The sequence below is a fragment of the Bos indicus genome, chromosome 19 (assembly GCF_029378745.1).
Source record: "Bos indicus isolate NIAB-ARS_2022 breed Sahiwal x Tharparkar chromosome 19, NIAB-ARS_B.indTharparkar_mat_pri_1.0, whole genome shotgun sequence".
Taxonomy (NCBI): Eukaryota; Metazoa; Chordata; class Mammalia; order Artiodactyla; family Bovidae; genus Bos; species Bos indicus.
Window position 1 is genome coordinate 22,597,674 of NC_091778.1, and position 27,746 is coordinate 22,625,419.

Genomic DNA, 27,746 nt, shown 5'->3' on the forward strand with positions numbered 1-27,746 from the left:
CAGAAAGAGAAAAACACCGCGTGGTCTCATTTATGTGTGGAATACGGCACAAACGAACCCATGTACAAAACAGCAACAGGTTCACAGACTTAAGAGAACAGACTCAGGTTGCCAAGGGGAAGAGGAGGAAGGAAAGGGACGGCCTGAGGGTTCTGGGTTAGCTGACGCAAACTATTACATTTAGAATGGATAAACAACAAAGGAAAATAAAGATAAAATCCATCAGTTAAAAAAAAAATTCCATTTGACAATTCGCTTTTTTCTGAAACATTTAAGCCTTTTATGGACGTTGAAATTATTGACACGTTTAGGTTTCTATTTTGGACACAGTACTTGCCTGTGTTTTCTTTCTCTCCACTATTTTGTTTATATATATATATATATATATATAATATTTTATATATATTTATAAAATTTATATATTTTAATAAAATTTTATATATTTTATATATTTATAATATATATGTAATATATATATAATATTCTTGATGGGAAAGTACATCCTGTTTTATTTTAGTAGTTAATCTGGAAACTTCTAGCACTTAAAATAAACACAGCAAAGCCTAAAGTTAATCCATGCACTTATCTTCTTCCTAAATGACATTAAAGACTTTAGAGTACGTATGCTTATTCTAATCATCTCCCGCGTTCCCTATTTTTATGTATTTTGGTTTTATCTGTTTTGGAACTTGTAAGACTACCCATAGTCACTTCCTGTTTAGATGGTGCACGTGTTTATCACTTTCTTCTACATTCCTTTGTTGAATTTCAGAACTTCTATATTAAGAGATCACTGTTGTTCTGCTTGGGCAACAATTTTTAACTGAAATAGTCTTTTATTTCACCTCTGTTCTTCAAAGACAGTTTTGCTCAGTATAGAATTCTAGGTTCATGGTTAATTTCTAACTGTCTTTTGAAGGCACTTTTCACGGTCTTTTGACATACATAGTTGCTGATGAGAAGTCAGCAATCTCATTGTCTTTTCTTTGGAGGCAACCTGTCGTTTCTTCCTGGATATCGTTAAGATTTGTTCTGAGGTTTCACCATGATGTGTCTGGAAATGGATTTATCCTACTTGGAACAGGATTGCTAGAGTATTGTAAACACTGAATAACACTTGAGCCTGTAACTAATGTTATAACTAATGTTATGACAAACAATATTCCATGCTAGAACTGAGAAGATTCTTTCAAAGCCTGAAAGGTAGGGGACTCAGGCACCAACAGAAATGTTGATTAGGATGCTGTATTTCTTTGCTTTCAGTGAAAGAGAGGCCAGTCTTAGTAAAATACATACTCTTCAGCCCACTCTAAGGCTGGACCCAGCTGGGCCTTACTTCCCACTCTTGCAGTGACCCTGTTGCTTGGAGAAATGATGGTTAAGCAGCAGAGGCACCAGCTCTCTTAAACATGGTGCCTAGAAGCCCTCTGCAGAAGCCAGAGAGGATCTGCACAGGCTGGGAAGAATGGTACATCCCAGAGAGCAGCCAAGGTGGAGACGCTCTGAACCATCTTGCTGTTTCTTTACTTTCAAGAACACGAGCCACCTGGCTACTTTCCTTTATAGCCAAACACACACACACTTCTTAGGTCAAATAAGCCAACACACTCTCATTTAGCAAAGTGTTTTATTCAAAAGCTTTCTCAGCACCATCTAGTTGTCAGAAAGAATGGATGATATCCCCTTTTTGTGCCCACCCAACTCCCAATTCCAGAGGCAGAAGTTGAACCATTTGGCGAGAGCTCCCTCTAATGATTATAATTCAGATCATGATAAGGTTTTGGTTGTTCTCTCACCCACGTTCCCTGACCCTCTACTTAACCACGACTCAAGTAGAGCCGTGATCTCCACAGTTCAGAACAACTGGAAGGAATCATGTCAGTTTTGATCAACCTCCCATTCCTGGGCTGTTCGAGGCACAAAGAATTACCTTGACAAAATCTGAATTCAGTGACTGCCACCTCGGAGGAACAGTGATACTGTCAGGCAGCATGCAGTTTTGAGAGCTCAAATGTTAGGGCACCCTCCCCCACTCTACTCTAGGAACAAGGAGCACTAGGTCTGCTTTCTCTCCACACACCTCAATTGCTCATCCTCTTCTGCCTTATTAACACAGACACAGAACGAAACCGGTGTGACAGAGTTAAGACAAACAATTACATCTGATTAAAATGCTAAGAGATCCTGAGCTGTTGGAGATGAGGAGAGTAGATAGTGTGACCTGACCTTTCCCTTTTTTTCTTTAAGAATATTCTGTTTCAGCATAAAGCACACTTTCCCAAAGAGGTTCCTGGAGCAGAAATCCAAGAGTCTGACCGTGTCCCGTGGGAACACACAGTCAGCTATGTCACTTTGGCTTCAGTCCCTGGATCTGTCCTTTGCAGCTACTTCAGGTCCCATGGGAAGAGGAAAAGCTGGAGGCAACATCACTTGGCCAAAGCACCCATGGGGTCCCAGGCTGGCAGGACAATGGGTTCCTGCTCTAGTACAGCTAGCACCTCTTCAGGGACATGCTTCTTGTCCACCACCACTTCGTAGACGTACTCAGAGAACCACTCATCCGTCATGCACAGGTAACCTGGAGAAGAGAACAGGAGCCTCATGAATCCAGAGGGCAAGGGGCAAAGAGCAAAAACCTTACTGGCACTATGAGAAAATCTCTCACAAAGCTAGCATTTGTACATGTTTTTCAGCTTTCCCATCTGTAATTTCATTTAACCTGATTATTTTTAAAATTGTTATTTCTCTATTTTTGGCTGCACTGGGTCTTTGTTGTTGCACGCAGGCTTTCTCTAGTTGTGGCGAGCACGGCTGCTGTTTGTTGTGGTGTGCAGGCTTCTCGTTGAGATGGCCTCTCTTGTTCTGGAGCATGGGCTTTAGGTGCGCGGACTTCAGCAATTGTGGTCCTTGGGCTCCAGAGCTCAGGCTCGGTAGTCGTGGCTCACAGGCCCAGCTGCTCTGTAGCATGTGGGCTCTCCTGTCCCCTGCACTGGCAGGCAGATTCCTAACCAATGACCACCAGGGAAGCCCCCGATGAAGTCTTACAGCAATCTACAAAGCAGACAGGACAGCAGGGTAATGTTTTTACCAGTTAGAAAAACTGGGGCTCAGAGTAACTAAGTGATGAGCCCAGGTTACATGGGTGAAGTTCAGAGCTGGGCCTTGGACCAAAGATCCTGTGCTGTTCCACTTCTCAGGCTGCCTCACTGAGGGTGAGTCAGTGACCCTGAAGGTAGGTGGAAATGTTTCTTGTTCACACAGCCATATGTCAGGGGTTAATCTCTAGGATCAGAAGGGCAAGCATACCCATCCCACCTTCTCAGCATCACTGGCTGTTTTCTCTCATTCCTCTCTACCATAAATTTCTACACAACAATCAGCTAAGCCATCAGGGGAATCCTGACGGGGTCTGGTCTTCATTCCCAGGGAGCCACTTATTTGCAGATGACACTGTGTGAGTCTGTGCTTTCTTAGGAGGAAATCTGTGGTGAAGAAGAGACAGTCGCTTGACCTATATTCCTTGCTGAGGCCCTGGGATTTACGGATCTGTCCAGTGGTAGGAATGAACAGGGGCACAGCAGTACTAACACCCCAGACTGAGGCTTATCTGAGAAAAGGCGTGGCGTCATCAGGTATCTGGTGACAGACACCTGCCTTTCCCGTCAGGGAGACTATCCCGGCTCCACTAGAGGTGGTAGGCTCAGGTGCTTTAATCACGTCTGATTCTTTGTGACCCTGTGGACTACAGCCCACCAGGCTTCTCTACTCATGGGATTCTCTGGGCAAAAATACTGGAGTGGGTTGCCATTTCCTCCTCCAGAGGATCTTCCTGACCCAGGGATCAAACCTGTGTCTCTCATGTCTCCTAGCACTGGCAGGCGGGTTCTTTACGGCCAGCACCACCTGGGAAGCCCACAGGCTCCACTAGGACAAGAATTCCTCTTCGGGATCATACCACTGCCAAACTGAAATGGGGAAACATTGCACCTGAGGCACTGCTAATACAAAGAGTGAAACTAAGGCGAGAGATGAAAGCGTGTGCACTTAAAATAAGGATGGGCCATGGAGAAAGCAGAGGACAGAAGTGTGTACCTACATAGGTTACCACCTACACACCGAGCACTCACAGTAACTAGCGATCTTCATCATCATCTTACCATGGCTGACACCTGTTGTATACTAGACACTTGAGCCATATTTTCTCTGCAAGTGTGCAAATCTAGGTCTGTGCTATATCACTTCCCACTACAGAGGACCGAGAGAGAGGGAGAAGAGGTAGGTATTCCTAAGGTGATCCTCTAGTATATTGGTTCTCAAACTTCTTGGCCCCAGGCTCACGACTGTGCACTTAAAATTATTGAGGACTCTAAAAAGTTGTTGATATGGGTTATACTTAATGATGTTAACCACAGTAAAAATTAAAATAGAAAGCTAAAAATATTGATTCACTTAGGAAAAAATAATTATATCCTCCAATACAAAATAAATTTTAGTAAGGAAAGTGGCATTACTCTGTGATGCAGAAGACAGCTAAATTCTCATATCTGCTTCTGTGTGCAGTCTGCTGCAACTGTTCTTTTGGATGAAGCAGAAGCAGCAAATCTGGCCTCCTGCAGATATGCTGTCAGAGGAAGGAAGACCTTGTAGATGTCCTAGAAGGGTCCCAGGGACCTGGCAGGGGTCCTCAGGGCCCACTCTGAGAACTGCTGCTCTAAAAGCAAGGCTGATTTAAATAATTAAAAGGCAACGTGATGGTAAGTCTACTTTTATAAACTAAATGGTATGACAGAGGACATCACTTAACTTGAAAACAGGACTGCTTCGGGGAGCTCGTCTCTGCTGCACTCTGCCCCTCCCTGACGGGAGTCAAGGCAGCTCATCCTGACCTGGCACCGCGTGTTTTCCCTCTCCAAAAAATGCCAGGAAAAGTGCGCAAGCACTCATGCCAAGTCCGATCATGACGATCCCCTCACGATCCAGGGCGCCATTCTCAACAGGAGACACCGGGAAGAACACACACACATTCCCAAGTCCCTGGCCTCTCACGTCACCCACGTCACTGCCACTGAGTTCCAGCAGCCAAAGCTTGGTCAGCTGAAGGGCCAGCCGATACCATTTCTTGCTGCATCCTAAGTAAATGCTTTCTGAGAAAAAGTTTCAGCATCTGCCTTGCCCATGAGGAGTTTTCAGTGGGCAGGAGAGCAGGCTACTAACTGCCACACCATCTGAGACATTAGGCATCCTTCCCCTCACCCTAATGCCCCCTGAATAAATCCTGAGAGGGGCTTGGGGCAGGCAGAGAGGCAGGTGAAGGATGGAGGCAGATTCATGTAATAAAGTTCTGTGTCCTTTCAACAATACTATCATCACACAATCAAATGAGTCTTCAAAAAATGCCCAGAGAAAATGGACAATAAGTACATCTACGCTATCTTGTTCCAAAAGCAGGAGATAAGATTAAGTCCTCACAAATTAAAACTCCTATCGATTGTAATCCACCCTTTCAGGGTCCCCGCCAAGAGGACCTGCCTTGATTAGTCTCTCTCTTCAGGATATGAGTTCTCTGGGGGCCCACAAAACCTCACAGTCTAGGTGGCTGCCGAGTAATTGCACCCTGGGTAGATAATGACCTTGTGGCTGCTGTAACTGTTGATACTGCGTGTCCTGGAGTTTGACTGAGATGATTAGGATCAGTGTGTCTGAAACCCAAGTGAGTGCTGTGGAGAGGAGCAGCAAGGTGTCCACTTGGGCAGGGTTAGAGCGACCATCTTGATCTGAGGAAAGTTGCAGCTTCTAGCCCTCATGTACCTTGGCCATTAGAAACCGGCGTTCCCCAAAGACCAAAGAAACAAACAAAAAAGGAAAACAAAAATCTGCCCCAAGGATCCTGATGTTGCATTCAGGGAAACAAACGGATAAATAGATAAAGAAAGTCAGCTTTAGGGACTAAGGTGAAATTAAATTTTGTTTAAACATTAAATGTCTTGCTTACACGCAAGAAATAAAATAAAGAAAGGAAGAGGAAGAAATAAAATAAGTGAACAGTCCCTCAAAGACACTGGCAACATTTCTATATCTGTTAAGAGAAAGAGCAGTATGGTCTGTAAAGGGAGAAACAGCATCTGTAGATACGGCTCTAGACAGGCCTAATGCACTCAGAAACAGAAGGGATTCCAATGGGTTCATTTAAGGGAAAGAAAAACTTTACCCTAAAAAACCAGTTTTCTGAAATCCTACCAAAGATCTAAGTTTTAAACCTTTCAGACATAAATTAAGGTGATAAATATATTATTATTTATAAATGAGAAATGTTTTGCTTTGTTCTATGAAATATTTCACCTCACTAACAAAACTACTTGTGGTTCAATTTTTGTTGTTGTTGCTATTTTTAAAAAAGGTATGACAAAATCAAGTTACTATTCTGCTGTGATGAATCTGTCTGGCTGCCTGAACCTAAGGAAGCCAGACGACTGAGGCCTCATTAAGTCACTGCCAATCTTTCACTTGATGCTGATAACTCAAGGCTGAAGAAAGGCTCCCAGAAAGGGAAGGCAAGCCTCACTGACACTTGTCTCATATTTCAAACGTCCTAATAAACAGTGAGAAATCACTCCACAAAATATTAATCAGTCATTTAAAATGAAGTTGCAAAGACTATGCAGTAACATGGAAAAATGTTTAAGGGATAAAAGTATATAAAAATAGTGTATCCTTTATAACTATGTTAAAATTCCAAATACACAGGGAGAGAAAACATGAAAAACAATGATAATTTTATATCACGGGGTAGGTGATTTTCCCTTCAAAATTCTGAAATATTATATCACTTTTTGACTCCTTAAAGATTACCCAAATAATTAATGCTCCTTATAAAAAATCTTGGAAGGACAGAGGGAGGAAGATGATAAAATGAAGGAAGAGGAGCAGAAGGAAGAGGTGGATGAAAAGATGACAAATATACATTTTAAAACTGCCTACGATCCCACCATCCTGGGTTAGACCCTGTGCGTGCGTGCGTGCGTGCTAAGTTGCTTCAGTTGTGTCCGACCCTGTCTGACCCCACGGACAGCTCACCCACCAGGCTCCTCTATCCATGGGATTCTCCAGGCAAGAATACTGGAGTGGCTTGCCATGCCCTTGTCCAGGGGATCTTCCCAACCCAGGCATCGAACCTGCGTCTCTTATATCTCCTGCATTGGCAGGCAGGTTCTTTACCACTAGCGCCACCTGGGAAACTCAGGTTAGGCCCTAGTTAGATTTTTATGTCCTGGAGAAGGATATGGCAATCCACTTTAGTACTCTTGCCTGGAAAATCCCATGTATATCCTCTGATAAAAATTTATATGTGTAGACGCTATACATTTAATAAAAATGAGACAACATAATGTTCTTATACCACAGAGTATCACATATGCTGTTTTCCAATATTGCTCTTTTCATATTAATAAAAAAACTATCTACACTATAATTTTTAAGTGCTGAATTTATGAGTAAAACCAAAATGTGTTTAATTCCCTATTGTTGGAATCTGAATTATTTTTTCATGCTTAGAAACAACACTGCTATAAACAATTTTGTAATTAAACCTGTGTACATCCTTAATCATCTACTTAATTTCTTTATGTCCTTATCAATATATAATTTCAACTTTCTTTTTGAGTCCAATCTGAACTTTTGTCTGTGGGTGCTTGCTATTCAGTTTTCTTTTGTAAAGAGTCTGTTTGGGACCTCTGCTGAATTTTAACTGGTATGTTTGCCATTTTCACAGTGATCAGTAATAGGGCTCTCTATATTAATATAATGATGGCAAACATTTTTCCTATTATGTAATTTGCCTTCTAATTTAGTTGATGATGTTTTCTAGTGTCCTAAATTTTTTGTGTGTTTTATGAAGTCAAATTTATCAATCTTTTCCTTTATGGCTTCTAAGGTTTTTCTGTTATGTTTATAAACATTTTTGTTTGATGTTTCCACATCAGTAGTTTCATTATCTGGCATTGTCTGGATGTACCAGTTTAACCAGTTTGGCCACCAATACTTTGGCCACCTAATGTGAAGAACTGACTCCTTAGAAAAGACCCCAAGGCTGGGAAAGATTGAAGGCAGGAGAAGGGGACAAGAGAGGATGAGACGGTTGGATGGCATCACTGACTCGATGGACATGAGTTTGAGCAATCTCCGGGAGTTGGTGATAGAGAAGCCTGGCATGCTGCAGTCTTTGAGGTCACAGTCGGACACAACTGAGAAACTGGACTGAACTGATAAACGTTTCCCTGCAATTATATTAAAAAAAATTGAAAGCAAAGTAGGGTAAGTGGTAAGAAAACGTAAGAAACACAGTCTCAATGAAAACCACTCATTAAGGCCTAGACACAGCTATGAACACACACAATTTCACAGGTGATTAAGTAGTAACACTCTGTCAACCACTTCTGTTAGTCACCCACTGTAGAAAGCATGCCTTACATTTGTACGGAGTACACTACAAATATACAAAACGACACAACTCCTTTGGAATGGGAAAAATTCGAGTGCCTTTGCCCTCTTCACTACGCAATGCCATTTCTGGAATTTCATCCTGCAGACACACAGTACCTGCATGCACACAACAGGCGTGTAATTACGTACAACAACAGCTCGTACTTATTCAACCTGGGAACTGGTTGAGTGAACTACGGTACATCCAGACAATGTAAGATAATAAGGCTGTACTGATATGGAAACGTACTGACAGGCCTCCGAGACACACTAAGTAAAGTGAGAAGGAGAAGCAGAGCGGGGAGATAAGATATGCTACCTTCAGTGCACTAAAACACACTGCAAAGTCACATCAGAAATGAAGAGAATGAGAACCTGAAAAACGCAGGAGGTGAAAGGCATACAGAGGGACAGAGATGGAAATAAGATTCCTCTTTATGTATTTCTTTGTGTTTTGATTTTGGAACAGTATACTTTTATTATTTAGTAAAAGAATTATACCTTAGTAAGCAAAATAAAACAAAAACACACAGGTAGCTCTGTAGGGAACTTACACTTCAAAGTGCAATTTTATATCCACTATCTACTCTTATTTCAATTTTAATCCTCATAGCGACACTATGAGGTAGGCAGGGTTGGTATGAGTTGTTTAAAGTCACAGCCAGTAAGTAAAGCCCATACTTAAATCCAGGTCTTAACTTCAAATTCAGTCTTTTCCATGGGGCTCAGCTTCCTCCAAAAGAGTACCCAGTGGCAGAGAGAGTGGCAGGTAGGTATCCTCTGGCCAACAGATACCACGTAATCTAGTTTCTAATCCAGGCACTGTCTGGAACCAATTCCATCTGCCCACACACCCCACACTGATGGTCAGGCGCCCAGGTTTTGCAGGGTTTGTTTATGAGGTATCGTGTCTCTTTAAATCAAAGAGATGTCATGTGCTTTAAGTGCATTTGCTTAGAAGGCTGGAGAACAGGGTGGGCTGGATGTTTTGGAAAGAAAACAAACCTACCGCTTGAGACAGATACCTGGACAGGGATCTGAGGAGAGGCCTCTTTTTCCTCCAGGCCAAATACCAAAGTCTGGCTCTGTGGTGCGCATACATTCAGGATCCTGAACCTTTTGCTGAGAAGGGAAGGGCTACTCTTACAGCTGGGTATTACCTGTGGCCTCGTTCAGAAACAAAGGCTACGGAAGATTCCATCTCCCTGGTAAGAAGGCAGAGTGGAAAATGTGGTTGGCAAAGAGGGTTGTTTTGGTTTGTGGGTTGCATTTTTTTAAAAACCATCAAACCACAACAAAGTTCAGTCTGCAGAAGTGCACACTTCCTGAGGAAGTGCCCCCAGAAGAAGCCTGTCCACCTCTGGGATGAGGAGAGAGGGCAATGCACCAGCCAGTCTGACTGTTTTGTTTCCCTGGACTGTGAGCACTACTATCCAGGCTAGTCTGAGATCACACGAAATCCTGCCAGCATCTCCGATGTTGGACAGGAGGAGAAAACACAAATTCAGGTGTCATTCAAGGGTCTATTTTCTTGCCAAAACTTAATGACTTCTCTCTGACCCCAAACAGTACTACTCCTATTTGTTTCAGGCAAAGCCGGCTTTTTGCTCTTTCCTCAAAAGCTCCACGGATGACAGGCCACATTATTTCTTGGCCCCAAGCCTCGGACCTGCCTGAAGCACACTCTACAGGTCAAGAGCGATGCTTCTCAGCCCCCTTCTCCTTGGCTGGCCTCCCACGTCCTTCCCCAAAACACCCACAACCCAAGCATCTTTCCTAAAACTCTGCTCACCTCTGAAGGATTGGTAAGGAGCCTCCCCAGTTCCAATCACTCATTGTCTCTCTTGTACTTTATCCCGTGTTATTGTGCATTCATTCTCACATTTGTGTTTTACATATTTGTTCTTACAAACAACATATGGAGCAAGATTTACAGCCTAATGGTCCCAGCTCAACACCCAGCCTGCCCACTCCCCATACCCAGCGTGTGGAGGAAGCAAGTACACTGTGTTCCTGGCAGGGCACTGACAGCACAGTGGGCGTCCACCCTCCCTCCACCTCAAGGGTCCCAAACCTGCTCTAAAGCCCAATCCCAAAGCCTCCCCGCTTGACTTCTTTCTGGCTGTCCCACCGCAGCGCTATTTCCCACCAGGTTTTCTCTGACGTCACCTAGTCCCGTGACTTCTCACCTAGTCCTGTGACTTCAGTAACCTCAGCTTCAATGTCTTTGTATTGTCTCCCCACTGAGGGGGCTCTCCCCAGCTCCTCCTCTTCTGCTGTCATCTGCCTTCTGGGAGAAATCACCCCTTCTCTGGCTTATCTTTTTCTACTTTTCTACTTATCCTGTATCTTACAGTCTGAGGAGCACACCACGACTGCCACATCTGCCACATCACAGCCCTCTTCAAATCCCCTTCCAGGTCCCAGGTGGAGAAGCATGAATTCCTCTGAGGGTCAGAGACGTTCGCACTGCGGTCTGTGCGTGGCTCCCTGCATCCCGTCAATAAATGTGAGCTGACACTGTTGCTAATGGGTTTCCTTGGCATGAGGTGTCTTCACCTCCACTGCTTCTCTTGTGAAAGACTAAGCCCACATGACGAGTCATCCACCCAGTAAACTGGAGATGCAGTCCAACGGTCACCAAGGGTCCTGAATTCTTAAGAGACCCGATGTTAGAACAGTGGGCCAGTGAGACAGCCCTCTCCCAGAGGGAGGAGAGCTTACGTCCCTGCTCTGCTGTTCTCTTGTCTACAGAGAACATTAACAATGGCACCAATGATAGCTAATGTTTCTGGGCATTTCTTACATGCCTGGCACAGTTCTCACAAACACCCTATGAGGTAGGTATAACTACTATCCCCGTTTTACAGATCAGAAGACTAAGGCTTATAAAGGTTAAACACCATGACCAAGGCTACACAGCCAATAGGTGGGACAGCCAGGATGTGTCCCAGGCATCTGGGCTCGGGTTCTGTGTCTGACCTCTATCCTCAAAGCAATGCAAGCATACCTTGGAGACCACCTGGGAGAATGACAAATCCTCTCTACAGGACAAAGGAAATACACACCAATCTACATCAAACATGAAAGGATTTCTCCCTGAAATCGGTTTCAGCCTGTAGGCTAGGAAGAGCCTTCTCTCACAAATGGTAGGCAGGTGGTGCCAGTGGTAAAGACCCTGCCTGCCAATGCAGGAGACATAAGGGGTGTGGGTTTGATCCCTGGGCTGGGAAGATGCCCTGGAGGAGGGCATGGCAAACTACTCCAGTATTCTAGCCTGGAGAATCCTATGACAGAGGAGCCTGCCAGGCTTACGGTCCATAGGGTGGCAAAGAGTCAGAGACGACTGAAGCAACTGAGCACACAGGCACAGCCCTGCCCTAGTCACATGCTGGGATAAGGAAGCAACTGTCCACCTGAGAGCATGAGCTTCCACTCACAGTCACTGCTTTTTTAGCTTGTGTCAACCAGGCTCAGTGGTTAATGAAGATGGATGATGAGGAGTCCCTCTGAGAGAACTCAGATACCCGAATCTGATGGTGTCAGAGAGAGACAGGAAAGCCTGGAGAGACATGAAAACCCTGAAGTGACAGAACAAATTTGTATGTTGCTCTTTTACAGGAAATCAGAAGCCTCTGCTTTTGGCTCACATAATTTTCTTATTTTGGCAAGTTCAGTTCAATAATGTCTACAATTTACATTTGTGCTAGAATTCCAAACCAAATCTCAAACTGACCTGCAAATGACTGGTTATCTTTCGTAGGTAATATACATTCTTAGGGAAGCTGCCTGTGTCAAATTAAGAAATCTCAGTCCCAATTCTATCTCCAACACTGGGTAAGTCACAACCTCTCAGCATGTTTTCACTTATTCCCATAAAACATGGGTGCAATTACCTATGTTCATACCCTGCTGCTGCTGCTAAGTCGCTTCAGTCGTGTCCGACTCTGTGCGACGCTATAGACGGCAGCCCACCAGGCTCCCCCGTCCCTGGGATTCTCCAGGCAAGAACACTGGAGTGGGTTGCCATTTCCTTCTCCAATGAATGAAAGTGAAAAGTTAAAGGGAAGTCGCTCAGTCGTGCCCGACTCTTAGCGACCCCATGGACTGCAGCCTACCAGGCTCCTCTGTCCATGGGATATTCCAGGCAAGAGTACTGGAGTGGGGTGCCACTGCCTTCTCCATGTTCATATCCTAAGTTACTCTATCTGATGCCATGAGCGGCGGGGTGGGGGTGGGGGGGTCAGGACAAATGCATTAGCAAATGTTGAATTCTTATGAAGCAAGCAAGATGCTATGAACTATATGTCCTGAGTACCTCGGATAGAAATACAGACTATTCATTGAACTCTTTAGAATTATGTAACAGTGTACAGTTCGATGGCTACATAGAAACTATAGGACATCATAAGGAAAACGGTTGTTATCCATGTTATTGATAGAAAAATGTGAAACCACAAGGAGACAAATTGCTGTCCAGGATCTATAATCAAGAAAGTAGTAACTGTCTCTCTTGGTTCTACCATGTAACATTATGTGAAGGATATGATGAAATTTGTACGTAGCTTTGAACATTCTGTTCCCAGAATTATATGGTGAGGCAATTAAAGGCCATGCTTTTGGTTTTTAAGAAGCAGCAGAAGTTCAGATGTAACATGAATCAGTCTCGTTAAGTTTCTTTCCAGATTATTCTCTAACATGCCAAAGCCTCATGAAGAAGTCTGGAAATTTTACTAAAATGAAATCAAGAACAGGCTTACATGTAAGAAAAAATGAAGAATGTAAGTTAAAAACAACCTCAAAGTTGAAGCTGAAAGGCAAAAAAGCAATTTGAAAAATGAAAAACTAATCTTGGTTCAAAATGAAAACTTAGAGAAACAAAATTTTTAAAAGATAAAGATTTTCCTTCAGTGACCATTGAAGACTCAGAAAATTATATTCCCCCTAACCTCACTGTGCTATTTAGCATATTAAGAAACTAGACTAAACAAACATAAGAAGTATGTTACGATAATTCTACCTTCAGGGCTCTGATGTATCAGACTTTAGAACTGGAATACCATCTCATGACTAAGTGAACCAATCATAAAAAGAAGTTCCATAACAAGACTGGTTCATTAGGGCGACCATCCAAGAATTCAATTTATTGACTATCAATACTTTGTTACATGCATGGCAGAATGTTTATAACTACTGAAGCTGGGTGATGAACATGTGGGGAATTTCTAAATACTATTCTCCTTGTATAGGCTTGAAATTGCCCATGATAAAAAGTTAAGGGCAAAAAATCAAAGAACTAAGTTATAAAAAAAGTTAACGAAAAAAATCAAAGAAACATGCTATAACCATGTTATTTCTATGAGCAGACCAGATACTACTGGAACAGAGAAGCTAAGAGGAAACACAGTTTAGTGATAAAGAGTAGGTTCTAATGTCAGACTGTCCAAATTATAATTCTGGATCTACCATTAGTGAGATGACCTGCAGGTCACTCTGGCATAAAGATTATACTCTTCTCAGAAGAATTTCTGACTAAGAGCAAAAAGCACCAAGGGTTATTTCCCCTATTTTGAATTCTTAAACATTTTACAAACTACTTAACTCTAACAAGCCTGTCAGCTTTTCAAAATGAAAGACGATGTAACAGGTCCCAAGGCCTGTTTCCTCATTCAGCTATGGAATCCATTTCTTATACAATCCATAAAGAAGGTACAAAATGCATAGTCAAGTATTTCAAGAAGGAGGGGAGAAAAGTCAGGTAGGTTGTATGCCATCTCAGATATGTACCTAGTTTTCAGTCCAGCTGACTAAGAATACTAGTGTTCACCAATATAAAGTAACTCAATGGATTCAGTAAGATAAGAATTGACTTCTCCCTTTATGTCTCTTGTGGGTAGAGGTAATATTTATCCTCTTTGGGAAATAGTCAGTTTACTGGATTTCATCACTGATACTAGACTCTGGGCAGGAAGGGACATGAACACGACCAATGGGGAAGACCAAAGCCAGAGGTGCGCGGTGCTCAGTCACTCAGTCGTGTCCGACTCCTTGCGATCCCATGGACTGTAGCCTGCCAGGCTCCTCTGTCCATGGGGATTCTCTAGGCCAAGAACACTAGAGTGGGTTGCCATGCCCTCCTCCAGGGGATCTCCCCAACCCAGGGATTGAACCCCAGGTCTCCTGCACTGCAGGCGAATTCTCTAACGTCTGAGCCACCAGGGAAACCCAAGAATGCTGAAGTGGGTAGCCTATCCCTCTCCAAGGGGAACTTCCCAACCAGGAATCGAAGTGGGGTCTCCTCCACTGCAGGCAGATTCTTTATCAGCTGAGCTAACAGGGAAGCCCAAAGCTAGAGCTGGGCGGAGGAAAAAGGCAGCCTGCCCAAGTATCTCTGCTCTGTTTACCGCCAGCTTGTAGTATTACCAACACTGTTTTTTGAGAAACAATCAATTTTAACATGCAGAAATCCCCTAGAGCACAGTAACAAATTGCTAACAATGCTATCTACAGAAACAAAATCCTAGCAATGGTGTTTAAGGTTGTCACATCTCCTAAAAGAGCACAAAGGGGTTCTGTATCAGACATGGCGGCCAATGCCCACCAGGGTGACGGATGGGAGGGCCCCGCCGAGGCAAACACACATCGCAAGCATAATAACAGACTACGTACTCTCCCTAAGGTCAGGCCAAGTGTGCCAATTAAATTAGATCATGTTTTCTTTCCTTCCTTCCTGTTAAGTCAAAAAGAACATTACCAAGAAACACAGGAGAATAATTTATTTTTGGCTTTGAACGAACTATACGCTACACCCACTCAGTTCAATTTCTTATCTTTTGGCTCTCTAGCGAAATGCTTTAGTCTGTACAATCTCAGGCATTTCACTTTTTCAAGAACAACAAAAAAAGTTAGTTTAGTCCTAACTCGACAGCTGCAGGTTTCACTAGGAAGCGTTACAGGCAGATCAGGGGGATAAAGACCCCAGGTCTCTCAACATAATAACGAAATGAGTAAGTGAACAGAAGCAAAACTTCTATTGAGTGGAGCTTAGAGGTACAGTTGAATGGGAAAAAAAAAATTAGCAAAGTAATCTAGAATCCTCTTTAAGAGTAGGTATTTATGTTCAAAGTAATAAAGACAGTAACTCGCCCTACACAAAACAGAATATTTGCCTGACTTTACAAGTGTCTGTCCTCTCTTAAATGGATATCACTACTATCTACAAACTCAGTGACTCTTAATAGATAGAAAAATATCTCAGAAACAAGCCAATGGTCCAGGCTGGTCTAAACAAACCATAATTTTAGTCCTTTTCGTAGACACTAATCTTTATGATAACAAACCATTTACAGGGACCAAATAAGACCAAAAATGAAACAGAAGCTACACAGTTTCATCTGAAACAATCTTATGTTTTAAAACGTTGTTCAGTCACCCAGTCATTTCCAACTCTTTGTGACCCCATGGATGCAGCAAGCCAGGCCTCCCTGTAACTCACCATCCCCCGAAATTTGCCCAAGTTCATGTCCATTGTGTCAGTGATGCCATCCATCAATCTCATCCTCTGACCCTCTCTTCTCCTTCTGCCCTCAATCCTTCCCAGCATCAGGGACTTTTGCAATGAGTCAGATGTTATCACATGACCAAAATATTGGAGCTTCAGCTTCATCATCAGTCCTTCCAACAAGTATTCATGGTTGATTTCCCTTAAGATTGACTGGTTTGATCTCCTTATTGTCCAAGGGACTTTCTGGAGTTTTCTCTTTTACTACAGTTCAAAGGCATCAATTATTTGGCATTCTGCCTTCTTTACAGTCCAGCTCTCATAACTGTATGTGACCACTGGGAAGACCACAGCCGTCTCTGTATGGACCTTTGTCAGCAGAGGAATGTCTCTGCTTTTCAGCACACTGTCGAAGTTTGTCACAGCTTTCCTGCCAAGAAGGAATCATCTTCTGATTTCATGGCTGCAGTCACAATCTACAGTGATTTCAGAGCCCAAAAAGAGGAAATCTGTCACTACGTCCACCTTTTCCCTTCCTATTTGCTAGGAAGTAATGAGGCCGGATGCCATGATCTTAGTCTTTTTAATATTTAGTTTTAAGCCTACTCTTTCACTCTCATCCTTCACCCTCATCAAGAGGCTCTTTAGTTCCTTTTCACTTTCTACCATTAGAGTGGTATCATCTGTATCTCTGAGGCTGTTGGTACTTCTCCCACCTACTCGATTCCAGCCTGTAACCATCCAGCCCGGCATTTCTCACGTGTCCAGCATACAGATAAAACAAGCAAGGTGACAGCGGACAGCCCTGGCGTACTCCTTTCTCAGTCTTGAACCAATCCGTTATTCCATACAGGGCTCACCAAATTCTCGATTCAGGCTGTTCCTCTGCATTCATTTCTTAACTATCATCATTTTACATATATAACTGAATTCTGATTGCTTATTTTAAATCTTTCTGCTAGCTTTCCTAAAGTTCATAACCGATCTCTACCCAATTCCAATGTTTGTGTGTCCTAAAACAAGCTCATCTTATAAGAAATCACCAATTAAAATACATGCACAAAATGTACTTTAATTCATAATGGTTTAGCAAGTGTCCCATAATCACAGAACAATGACAGAAATCACAGAAGGGGGACACGCAACTACGTGATGATGAACAGAGTAACAGTGCTGATATTTGTTTACATATAAACACTGAGCTGCAGCGTTCCACAGCAGACCCCAGGGACAGTTAAGCCAAAATCCACACCCATGATCATTTCACAGGGAGATGAAAAGACTTGGAATGACTGATGAAATGGCCTCTCAGTGTTAGCCATCACAACTGCCTGTGCTGCTCAATCGGGGCATACACAAGCCTTGTCAAGGCTCTTCTAAGACACCAGTTTTCAAATACAAATGACTGAAGCTCCATGTGCTCAATTCCAAGCCTCTACATCCCTCCTTCTTCCACCTTTTTACCCCTGGAAATCCTAGAGCGCTAAAGGACTTAGCTGGAAAATCATTTAAAGAGAGGGAAGTAACAGAGAGTTGCTGAGATCTCTAATTTCTTTTTCTTTTCTTTCCCTTTATTTATTAATTTATTTAATTTCTAGCTGATTCCTGCTTGGGTGAGATGGCTAAAGTTTGATTCCAAGTGTCTGGGTTATCTCACTAGACTCCCTATCTATTTCCTCCCAGCTTTCTAGCTAGTCTAGTAAGTAAGCTGTGGTTAACATGTGCTTCCTAGCCAGAATCCACTGGCTAAGGTAAGGAATGTGGACTCTGGGAAGAAGGTGCTATAAGACGCACACAGCACCCAGGCAAACATGCTGACATGCACCATGTTCTAGGGCAGTTGCCACTTTTTGGTTTGAAACCCTAAAAATTAAAGCACAACACCACCTTATTATCTACCTTAAAAGTAGATAATAATCTACTATTATCTACCATGAAAAACTTATACCTGTGGTGGATTCATTTTGATATTTGGCAAAACTAATACAATTATGTAAAGTTTAAAAATAAAATAAAATTTAAAAAAAACAAAAAAAACAAAAAAAAAGAAAAAAAAAAAAACGTTCTCAAAGATTTGCAAGAATACACCCTAAACAGTTAATCAATGGTGATCTCTGGGTGGCAGGATTATTAGAGGCTTTTTTTTCCTCTGGACTTTGGGCTTATCAGTAGTTTTTATTTTGCTACAACTCACATATTATCTGTGTTTGTTTGTTTTTTAAAGCCCAATTACTAGAATTTACTTAAGACTTCTGCCTGGCTTTTTCAGAATAAAACAGTTCTAAATGGTAACCACAGCATTCTCTTCCTCTTTAGACCTCACAACTTCTAATGAGTCTCCAATAAATGCCTCAAGTTTCTTGCCAGGCCCATTCTCCTCCTTGGAAGGCTTCTGATCTTCTAGAGTTAGTGCAGCCAACAAAAAGGCACCAAATGCTGTACAGCCAACAGTCCTGGCAAAGGGCACTCAAGCTTCTTACTGGCCAAGGGATTCCGGGACAGAGAGGTGTAGGAGGGTCACTGTGGTCCGGAACAGATGCCAGCACATACTGGTCTCAGAGCCAACCATGGCATTCAGGCCTCCCACGCTGCTGGCAGGAATGCTGGGGGCAAACGAGATCCTCGGATTTTTCTCTAGAATAGTCCAGCTAATAAGTTAGCTAACTGGACCAATTACTGAAAAATAAAAATGAGCCACACCAGGGCAGCTCTTTCTTCCCATATCTCTTAGGAGGCAGAGAGTAGCACAGAACCCAGTCACTTTGAGTCTGGCAGTATTACCAGCGTAAGCTTACCTTTGTGGCCATGGTCTTCACCCCAAGAATTTTCCACTCTCCATTTTATGAAACCACCCTCCTGATCATCCTGCAAAAGAGTGGATGACAGCACAGAGTCTGAAATGAGATCTGAAATGAAGTGTCATGTAATTTTAGCTCTTATTCAGCCACTCAGAAGAAACAGCCTTCTCTATACAGCAACGCTATACATGACCAGGGCCGTATATCTTCTACTATAACTAAGAGAATGTCCTGTTAGAGGTGGATTTTGAATCTCTTCAGGTGAAAATACAATAAACCTAGCCAAGCAATAAATACTACTATTTTCTCCTTTACGTTTTATGGTATACAGAAAATAAGCACATTAAAATGCCTCTTGGCTAAGAAAAACAAAATGTTAAAACTAGGAAAAGCAGTAAACGCCGTGTGAAGCCAGGGACTCTTGCTTCCGATTAGCATTCTTTGCAGAGGCATCTAACCGTATTTATTTTAGCAATGAATCTCAGACCTAGTCAAGAGTTTAAAAAAGAAAACAAACACATTCCCATCATATAGCCTACTTTTCTTACTTAGGGGAACCAAGAAATGATACTCTCCCAAATGTGCTTTTTTACTGATTTGGTTACACAAATATTGAATTTAATACAGTAGAGATGGAATGGCAAAGCAAAACACTATTTCCATAAAACAAAACCTCGGCAGTTCTGTTCATCTATCTTCATCAATAAAATGATACTCATCACGATAATTTTCATTTACAGTCTCTATTACAGTGACACAGAGAGGGATAAGAAGGTTCCATTTGGGAAAAGACTGTTCTTTCATGTTTACCCAGAGCATTAGCTGATGTCAAAACAACTTAAATCTTTGTAGCCTGAGAAGAGAACTGGCTCCTGAATTATCTCCTAATGATTTCATCTGTCAACTCCCACTTGCATAAAACTGCACAAATCACATCTAAACGGGATTCAATTTTACTCCTGACAGTTTTCTTGAATCTCAGGAATTTTCCATCTCAGAAACAGCCAACAAACCCCAAAGTTTCAAATACCCTTATCTGGACTACCCTTTAATCTTAGCCCCAGAGATTTTCAAAACCACATCAATAAACTATACATTCTGGGTCAAGCTTACTGACTGTTTTGGTTTTCTACTCCCTGCATTGTAGCCCATCTTTACTTTCCTTTTCAAATATCGGTGTTAGAATCTACATTACCTAAAGTCATTTATTACAGTAAGTTTGAAAGTGCTTCCTCTTCTTGCCTTTGCCAATGAATTCCTACATGACCTAGATCAAGCCACGTCATCTACAAATATAGAAGAGTATCTGGAACTCCCTCTCAGGGATTCCAAGAAATCAGCAACAAGAAAGGATATCCCAGAATACTTACAAGCATTTATCTCCGCTTTATCATTCAAAGGCAATGCAAACTAGTTTTATAGCAGTCAAAAGTGGAGAGAAGAGAAAAATCTCAATATAAAATTCCAGTTATGATAACATTAATTCTGCTTTATAATATTAACACGTAATGTAGCTCCATTTCCCAGAAGGAAAAACAGTATATTACTAAACCATGCCTATTAAAGAATGGAGCTTCCAGAGAAAAAGACATGGAGTATGTATGATTTTTATTTCTGAAAAGTAGTAATACTCTATAACAGAGATGGAAAATCATAAAAAGCCAAACTCTCTTAGAAATTATAAAGTTTTTGTTTTCCTTTTTAATAATCCTCTAAATAGTTTAAAAGTTTAACTTTAAGGAGCTTAGTTGTAAATCCACTGAATTTTATAATATAGCAGGTCTAAACATAGAATAAAATACCAAGTTGTTCATATTTAAGTAGGTTAGTAGTACTTTATTCTAGTTTATTTACGATAGCATTTTATCTCAACATTTATAGTATTTTATGAAAAGCTCCTTCTAATATTTTGCCAAGATAATGTGAAGATAGTTATTCTGTGACACTCTTTCCAATAATTAGATAGGCTTGGAAAGAACATTTTTGCTTGCAGTGGTAAAGAATTAAAGTATAGTTTGATGTCTTCTCTTCTTTATGATCCCTGAGCACAGGAGTAAAACTCTTCTACAGACTGGGAATGAGGAGGCTTATTTGTGAAAGATAATACTGCAGTTGTTGTTTCCAACACTGTATCCTAGAAACAGTGGTATTACTAGTCAGAATATTCCACAGGGAAATCCAAAATACTCTACCTCCAATTTCCTGAAACTCTGAATAAATTCAGTACTGAGCATGGAGTCCACCAATTACTGTTATTGACATTTTACTGCAGAAGAATCTGAACGACAAAGGTGAGACTGAACATAAATCATCAAGATATGAATACTTTCAGGGCACACTTTAATTCCTTATTAAACTGAAGTGGTCTTCTTCCAAGTTTCCTTGCTGACCTCTTTTCAGACAGAGAATTTCCAAAGTTACAGAGAAGCAGTTACTTTCTTACTCCCTGCTGACCCAAATTTTGTTCCTTATGGAAAGTTCCTATTTTTATGACTTCTGAAAGCATGCAGCCAACCCCCCAGAGAGGTGGGTACAATGTCTTGCTTGGAAGCTAACTTCTAACAGGAAGCACATACGCTGTGAAGAAGCTCTGCTGGATTAAACGGCCCGCAGGGGAATGGAGGTTCCCCTGTGCAGATACTGGTGTCTGCATGCTGGGGGTCATACCTTTTCTGAGACAGCAGTGAAGGTCATGGCGTGGGTCATAAGTGACTCGCCAAAAGTCAGCCTCTCAGCTTTATTCATGTTCTTCATGGAGACACCGAACACCAACTCATGGTCATAGCTGTTAAAAAAAGAATAGCACAGAATACAGAAAGTACAATCACGGGGGATAATTGGCTTCTGGCTGTAAGAAGATCACAGAAGAAACTGAAGGGGCTCAGCAGCTCCAGACAAATCTGGGCTGCAGCTCTTCTGAGAATGTGGTAAGTGCAGAATCTAGTCTCTCAATGGGATTCCATTCTCTCTGTGTCACAAGAGCTCTCAGAAAAGTAAGAAGTTATTAACATAAATTCTCCTAATACAAAAACTGACGAAAGGCTGCACTGTCAATTTGGAAAGAAAACAACAGCAAAAAAAAGTTTTTGAAGTATTTCTTTCAAAAATGGTCTCTTTTGAGCTGGTTGGGCTTCCCTGGTGGCTCAGCGGGAGACCTGGATTTGATCCATGGGTTGGGAAGATTCCCTGGAGAAGGGAATGGCTACCCACTCCAATATCCTGGCCTGGAGAACTCCATGGACTGTATGGGGTCGCAAAGAGTTGGACACGACTGAGTGACTTTCACTTTGAGCTGGGAGAATTCAGTTTCCGAATTCACATAGACCATGGCTAACTGTGAAATTTAAATAAATGTCAAAATACTAGAGAATATTTTCAAAGTTTAGAAAACCTCATGAAATCTTTTAGCAGATTTCCTTTCTCCTACTGTTAACTGTCAAGATATTTATTCAATTTCCTACAAGTAATAATTACTTAAAAATAACACTAATGTGATAAATTTTAACAGTCAAGGATTTAATATGATTTGGTTCACAAGCGAACCTTCGTTGTCATCAACAACCAGAAGGAATGCTTTAAAGTGTGTATGCAAATTAGTCCTAGTTGTCCTAAAGACAAAATACATAAGGTATCAAATAATGGAAGTAGTAAGAAGAATCAAACATCAAACAAGAGACCTAGAAAACCTTTTGTTACATCCCAAATACACTTAACAGATTTACACATTAATCAATTTTTTAAAAACTGTCTTCCTCAAGGAGAAATATTGTTATTATATCCCTTATATGTGGAATCTAAAAAGAAATGATACAAATTAACTTACTTACAAAACTGAAAGAGACTCACAGACTGAGAGGAAGAACTTGTGGTTACCAGGGGAGAAGGACTAGTTAGGGAGTTTGGGATGGACATGAATATACTGCTGCATTTAAAACAAATAACCAACAAGGACCTACTGTATAGCACAGGGAACTCTGCTCAACGTTATGTGGCAGCCTGGATGGGAGGGGAGTTTGGGAGAGAATGATACATGCGTACGTATGGTTGAGTCCCTTCACTGTCCACCTGAAACTACCACAGCATTGTTCATCAGCTATACCCCAATACAAAACAGAAGTTTTAAAAAAGTTTCTTCCTCACGTAGTATGACTTTTTAGGAGCACCCAACAATTTCAACTCAGATACGATCTTGACTTCCCAGCTCAGAGCATATAAATATGTGGCGTTCCAAAGTTTCAGCTGTGAATCCTCAAACGCTACAAAATGTTAAGAAACAGGCCCACTCTCAGGCTTTGAGGTTCATTCAGAGATTAAGCCTGAGAGTGGCTAAATCTCATAAACCTCAGGTATGAGTCACTTCATACCAACAGTGCACGCCAACAGCCACAACCCACAAATGATTTTCTATTTTAAATTTCTTGTACTCACACATTCATGTCACTGAGGCCCAGTTTGCCATTGAAGTGTTTCCCAACATCACAGCCAAACCATACAGCCTAGAAACAGAGGAAGGAGGAAGACAGAATGTCAACATATGTCCTATCTTCCTATTACACCAAAGATTTGGAAGAGGTTTTAACTCTGTATGTAGAAGACACAGAAACAATACCAACCTCTCCATCTTTGATGGAAGCAGCAACCATCTTTTTTAAGAAGTCAACGGGCTGGTTGTTATACAGAGTTTTTCTCCCTCCGACCATATTGCTTAAATAGTCCACTGTGTAAAGTTTGTTGTACTTGTGCTGAGGCCGAGGGTCATTCACTAAACAAATCTAGGAGATCAAGAATATGTTGATCAGAACATAACACAAGGAATATCGAGAGATAGACCTCCCCTCCAAGTTCATATATTTGTATCAAGCTCATCACCTCTGCCTACAAGAATAAGCATTACAAACACGTTGTTAAATAACCAAGAAACAAAAGGTGGCAGGGTCCTTTTGAGAGAGGTCCCTATATATTCTATTTATTTGAGGGGAGACATTTAGGAGCTGCATCACCATTTTTCCTATTGGCAAAAGTCACCCCAAAACTAATCCTGAAGAATTATGTGCACCAAGTAAGGCAAGATGATGACTCAGGAGCCCATCATTACAAGATCCCTGCTCTCAAATTACAAGACAGGCTCAAGGCCTGGTAGTACAGTTGAATTGGGACTCCAGTGATAAAACAAAGCCATTTGCTTTTAAGAGGGTCAAGTGAAAAGTGAAGGTGTTAGTCACTCAGTTGTGTCCAACTCTTTGCAACCCCAGGAACTGTATATAGCTCGCCAAACTCCTCTATCCATGGAATTCTCCAGGCTAAGAATACTGGAGTGGGTAGCTATTTCCTTCTCCAGGGGATCTTCCCAGGGATTTCCCAGGACCCATGGATCAAACCCTGCATTACAGGCAGATTCTTTACCATCTGAGCCACCAGGAAAGCCCTTTAAGAGTCAAGATGCCAATAAGGAAGGGAAGACTGGCACCTGCTAGGCAGGTGGAGAAGTCCTAAAGTTAGTGGGAAAAATTGGGCTGAGATACTGCTCCCTTCCACGAAAGAGTCCCCAGAGGGCCCACAGTACAATGATGCTCTGAACCCAAGGTAAGAAATGCCCAAGAGACTTCTATTGTCTTTGTACCGGAGAATGACTCAGGGCCCAGACAAGGGGAGCTGATGGGAATTAAACTGACTGGGGACCCACAGTTAGAAAAGTCTTTGAGGAGGAGTGCTTGGAATCCTGAGTGGCCAACTGAACTGGTACATAAAATACTTCAGAAGAGGAAAAATTTGGTTTAGTGTCTTGTTGGATGACCATGCATATTAACCCCGGAATTGGATACTCTTTCTTGTAGTCAACAGGCATTTGAAAATAAAAAGTCAGCGGCTGCCATCACCAGTCTCTAACCTTATCTTCCATATTGAAGAGTGGCTTGACATGTTGCCTGTAAAACTTCAAGGGTGTTATAGGGCCAATCTTTTGATAGTTTTTATCTTTGTCTCGATACTCCCAGGTGAATGTCTCTGGTGGATTACCCAAACAGATGCACACCACTCTGAATATCTGGAAAAAAGGAGGACAGATGAGCAATGGCTAGAGGGAAGCAGTATTTTTACCTCTTTTCTTCAAGTTTCAAGCTTGGGGAACACAAGAAATCAGAGGCTATACTGAAGTCAGAGATTTCACAGGAAACTTAATATTGCTCCAAAAATTGGAAGGTTGATGTCCAGGATTTGGTATCAGCAAACTTCTGAGTTCTTAAATAAACACTCAGAACAATACAATTCTGAAATGTTAATATTTAGTGCTTCGTATTTGCCCTGCAAGTCAAACTTCCTTAGCCAAGAAATCACTCACCACTGATCCACAACAAGATCTGGGTTGCTGCTCCACTGATTGTATATCAAGTGACAAATAATTACATGCATTTTATAAATAGATTTCCTTCCCTTTATGCTTCCAGGTTTTGCTTTGATTATGACGGGGGTCTCTATTCCCAGAAAAGTCACTAACTTTTTGGTGGAGTTTAGATGACAATGTCTATCAAAAGTAATATTAGAACGAGAATACACTGAGTAGAAAGGTACCATTTCTGGGGTTGAGACTGTAACATACTCTCTAATGATGTCACAAAACCTTCAAGTTAGCATCATTACAATCCAAGGATACATTTTATATTATTTTCATCTTACAGAACGACAGAAATAGAAGTATAGAGACATACCCTGTATAAGGTCAGCCCACAGAAAGTACTTTCTCTTCTGTATCAAATTTCCTTTACCTTTGAAAAAATATACACCATGATCTGCCTCTTCTTTCTCCACCCAGTCACCACCCTGATCCAATCTCATCACTTACTACCTGCATTATTTGCTCCTTACATTTGTATACTCCATTACAGTTAAAAGAAATGGATCCTGAGTGTGACTGTTTTGTGCTAGCCATTATATATCTGCTAGGTTAACTTAATTCTCACAGAACTCTCTCAAGGTGTAATTTCCCCTCTTCCTCCCTCCTCCAAAAGACTCAAAGAAATTAAGCAATCTACTTAAGATCATATAGCTAGTAACTGGCAGAATCATGATCTGAAGTCACACACTGCCCCAAAAAAACCAAAAGTATTGCTCCACCGGTACAGGGTTTAAAACAAAAAAGGAAATACTGTCTGCTGTGCTGTACCCCAGTCTGTGAATACCACGTCTCTCAGTCTTCTCAACAAAAATGGGAGACACTATTCAGATTTGACAGATAAAGAAACCAAGGTTCAGGAAAATAAATAGCTTGACTGATGTCCTATAGCCAGTAAATTGCAAATTCAGGCCTCAAAAAAGCCTTAGGACAGATACCCTGATAAGCAAGGTTCAAACTTCTTTGAACCAAAGCCAGAAAATTAGAAATAGGCCTGCCTATGACTTCAGGCCTATAACTAAGGATAAAAAGACTCTTACGTCATATGGAAGACAGAGCCTTAACAGAAACACATCAGCCTACAGACAAAGTTATGAGTGCCTTTCATTTTATGTTTATTTTCCAAGAGTCTTCCTTTACTAGGATTTACTTTATGTTTTATGGGCCTGAACAGCTGGTCCTTAAACCACCACTCTCTCTTTTTAAAGTTATTTATTTTTGGCCGCTCTGGGTCTTCGTTGCTCTGTGGGCTTTTCTCCAGCTGTGGAAAGCAGGGGCTACTGTCCAGCTGTGGCGTTTGGGCTTCTCACTGCAGTGGATTCTCCTGTTGTGCAGCGTGGGCACATGGGCTTCAGCAGTTGCAGCCTCCAGGCTCTAGAGCAACTCAGAAGTGGTGGCATACAGGCTTAGCTGCTTTGTGGCATGTGGGATCTTCCCGGACCAGGGATCAAACCCATGTCTCCTGCACTGGCAGGCAGAATCTTCACCACAGAGCCACCAGGGAGGCCCAACTGCCTCTCTTTTAACGTATCATTCTCAGGCTAGTTTCTAATACAGAAAAGCAGCAGCAGGCATCACATGAGCAACTGTAATTAAGCTAATCTAGCCATGGACTAATGAGCTCTTTTTGAGATTCATAAGGACCAGACAGTCATTCTGCATTTCCTCAGCACCAAGGCCACAAATGGTAATTTTCATCATAAGGATCCTGCCACTGGTTAACTATGGTCAAGACAATTAAAGTGTATAATAAGAATATGTTTAAATAAGGAAGGTTTTATAGACTTAAATGATGTGTATTTTCAACTAATAATCATTGTCACATGTGCATGAACATTTTATATGGGGTCATTTTAATTAATTCTCAGTCATCTCCTTGGTTTACCCAGTTCAGTTAAGCCCTGGCGAAAGAATGGGGGCGACTAGGGCTAGGCCTAATGAAGATTAAGACAAGTAAGTGAACCTCTGATTACTTTTAAACACATTCTAAATATAAGTGTTTTACACTATGATTTACATATACCTTATTGGGCATCTGACTCCCTCTCTATAGTAAAAAGTGTGAAATCATTCCTTCTCATCAAAAATACACTAAAGGAAATCTGCATTTTAGCTATCTAAATGAATTCTATAATTCATCTTTTTTTGGAATACAAATATTTATGCCCTACTGCATGTTTTATAAAGCTGAACTTTTATCAAAGATATATACAAGGGATGAATGAGGATAAGGGTGACATCTCTTTCTCTTGTATTGTAGTAAAACTGTAATCTGAGACAATGTTGCTTTGTTTTATATTATTCGTTTACCATGACAATAAATTATCCAAAGCCATTCACATTCAAGTCAGTTTAAAACACTCTGGAAGGAATGTTTGGCTCCAAGTCAACTAACAATAGTGAAACAAGCTCTAATTTTAAAAAATTCTCTGAATTATAATCTCCAGGGCCCATGATACTTCAGTTCTTCATAAGAGACTCTACGTTCTGAAAAACTATTCCCTGTTCCCAAAATACAAAGCTGGCAGCGAGCTTTGGGTATCTGAGTCTGCTCTCTGGTGGACAACTCGGGAGTTGTTAC

At 41.5% G+C, this 27,746-nt stretch overlaps 1 protein-coding gene across 1 annotated transcript in view; it reads right to left on the minus strand.

Annotated features, from left to right (window-relative positions):
* Positions 1 to 1,610: 1,610 nt before the first annotated feature.
* BLMH (bleomycin hydrolase) overlaps positions 1,611 to 27,746 on the minus strand; it is a 41,382-nt gene continuing 15,246 nt past the window's right edge. Inside the window, exons 7-12 of the mRNA XM_019981836.2 lie at positions 24,665 to 24,820; positions 23,391 to 23,549; positions 23,206 to 23,273; positions 21,445 to 21,562; positions 18,775 to 18,844; positions 1,611 to 2,578 (exon numbers count right to left, since the gene is read on the minus strand). Of these exons, the coding sequence (XP_019837395.1) occupies positions 2,427 to 2,578; positions 18,775 to 18,844; positions 21,445 to 21,562; positions 23,206 to 23,273; positions 23,391 to 23,549; positions 24,665 to 24,820 (723 nt within the window). The 3' untranslated portion in view covers positions 1,611 to 2,426. The remainder of the gene's footprint in view (positions 2,579 to 18,774; positions 18,845 to 21,444; positions 21,563 to 23,205; positions 23,274 to 23,390; positions 23,550 to 24,664; positions 24,821 to 27,746) is intronic.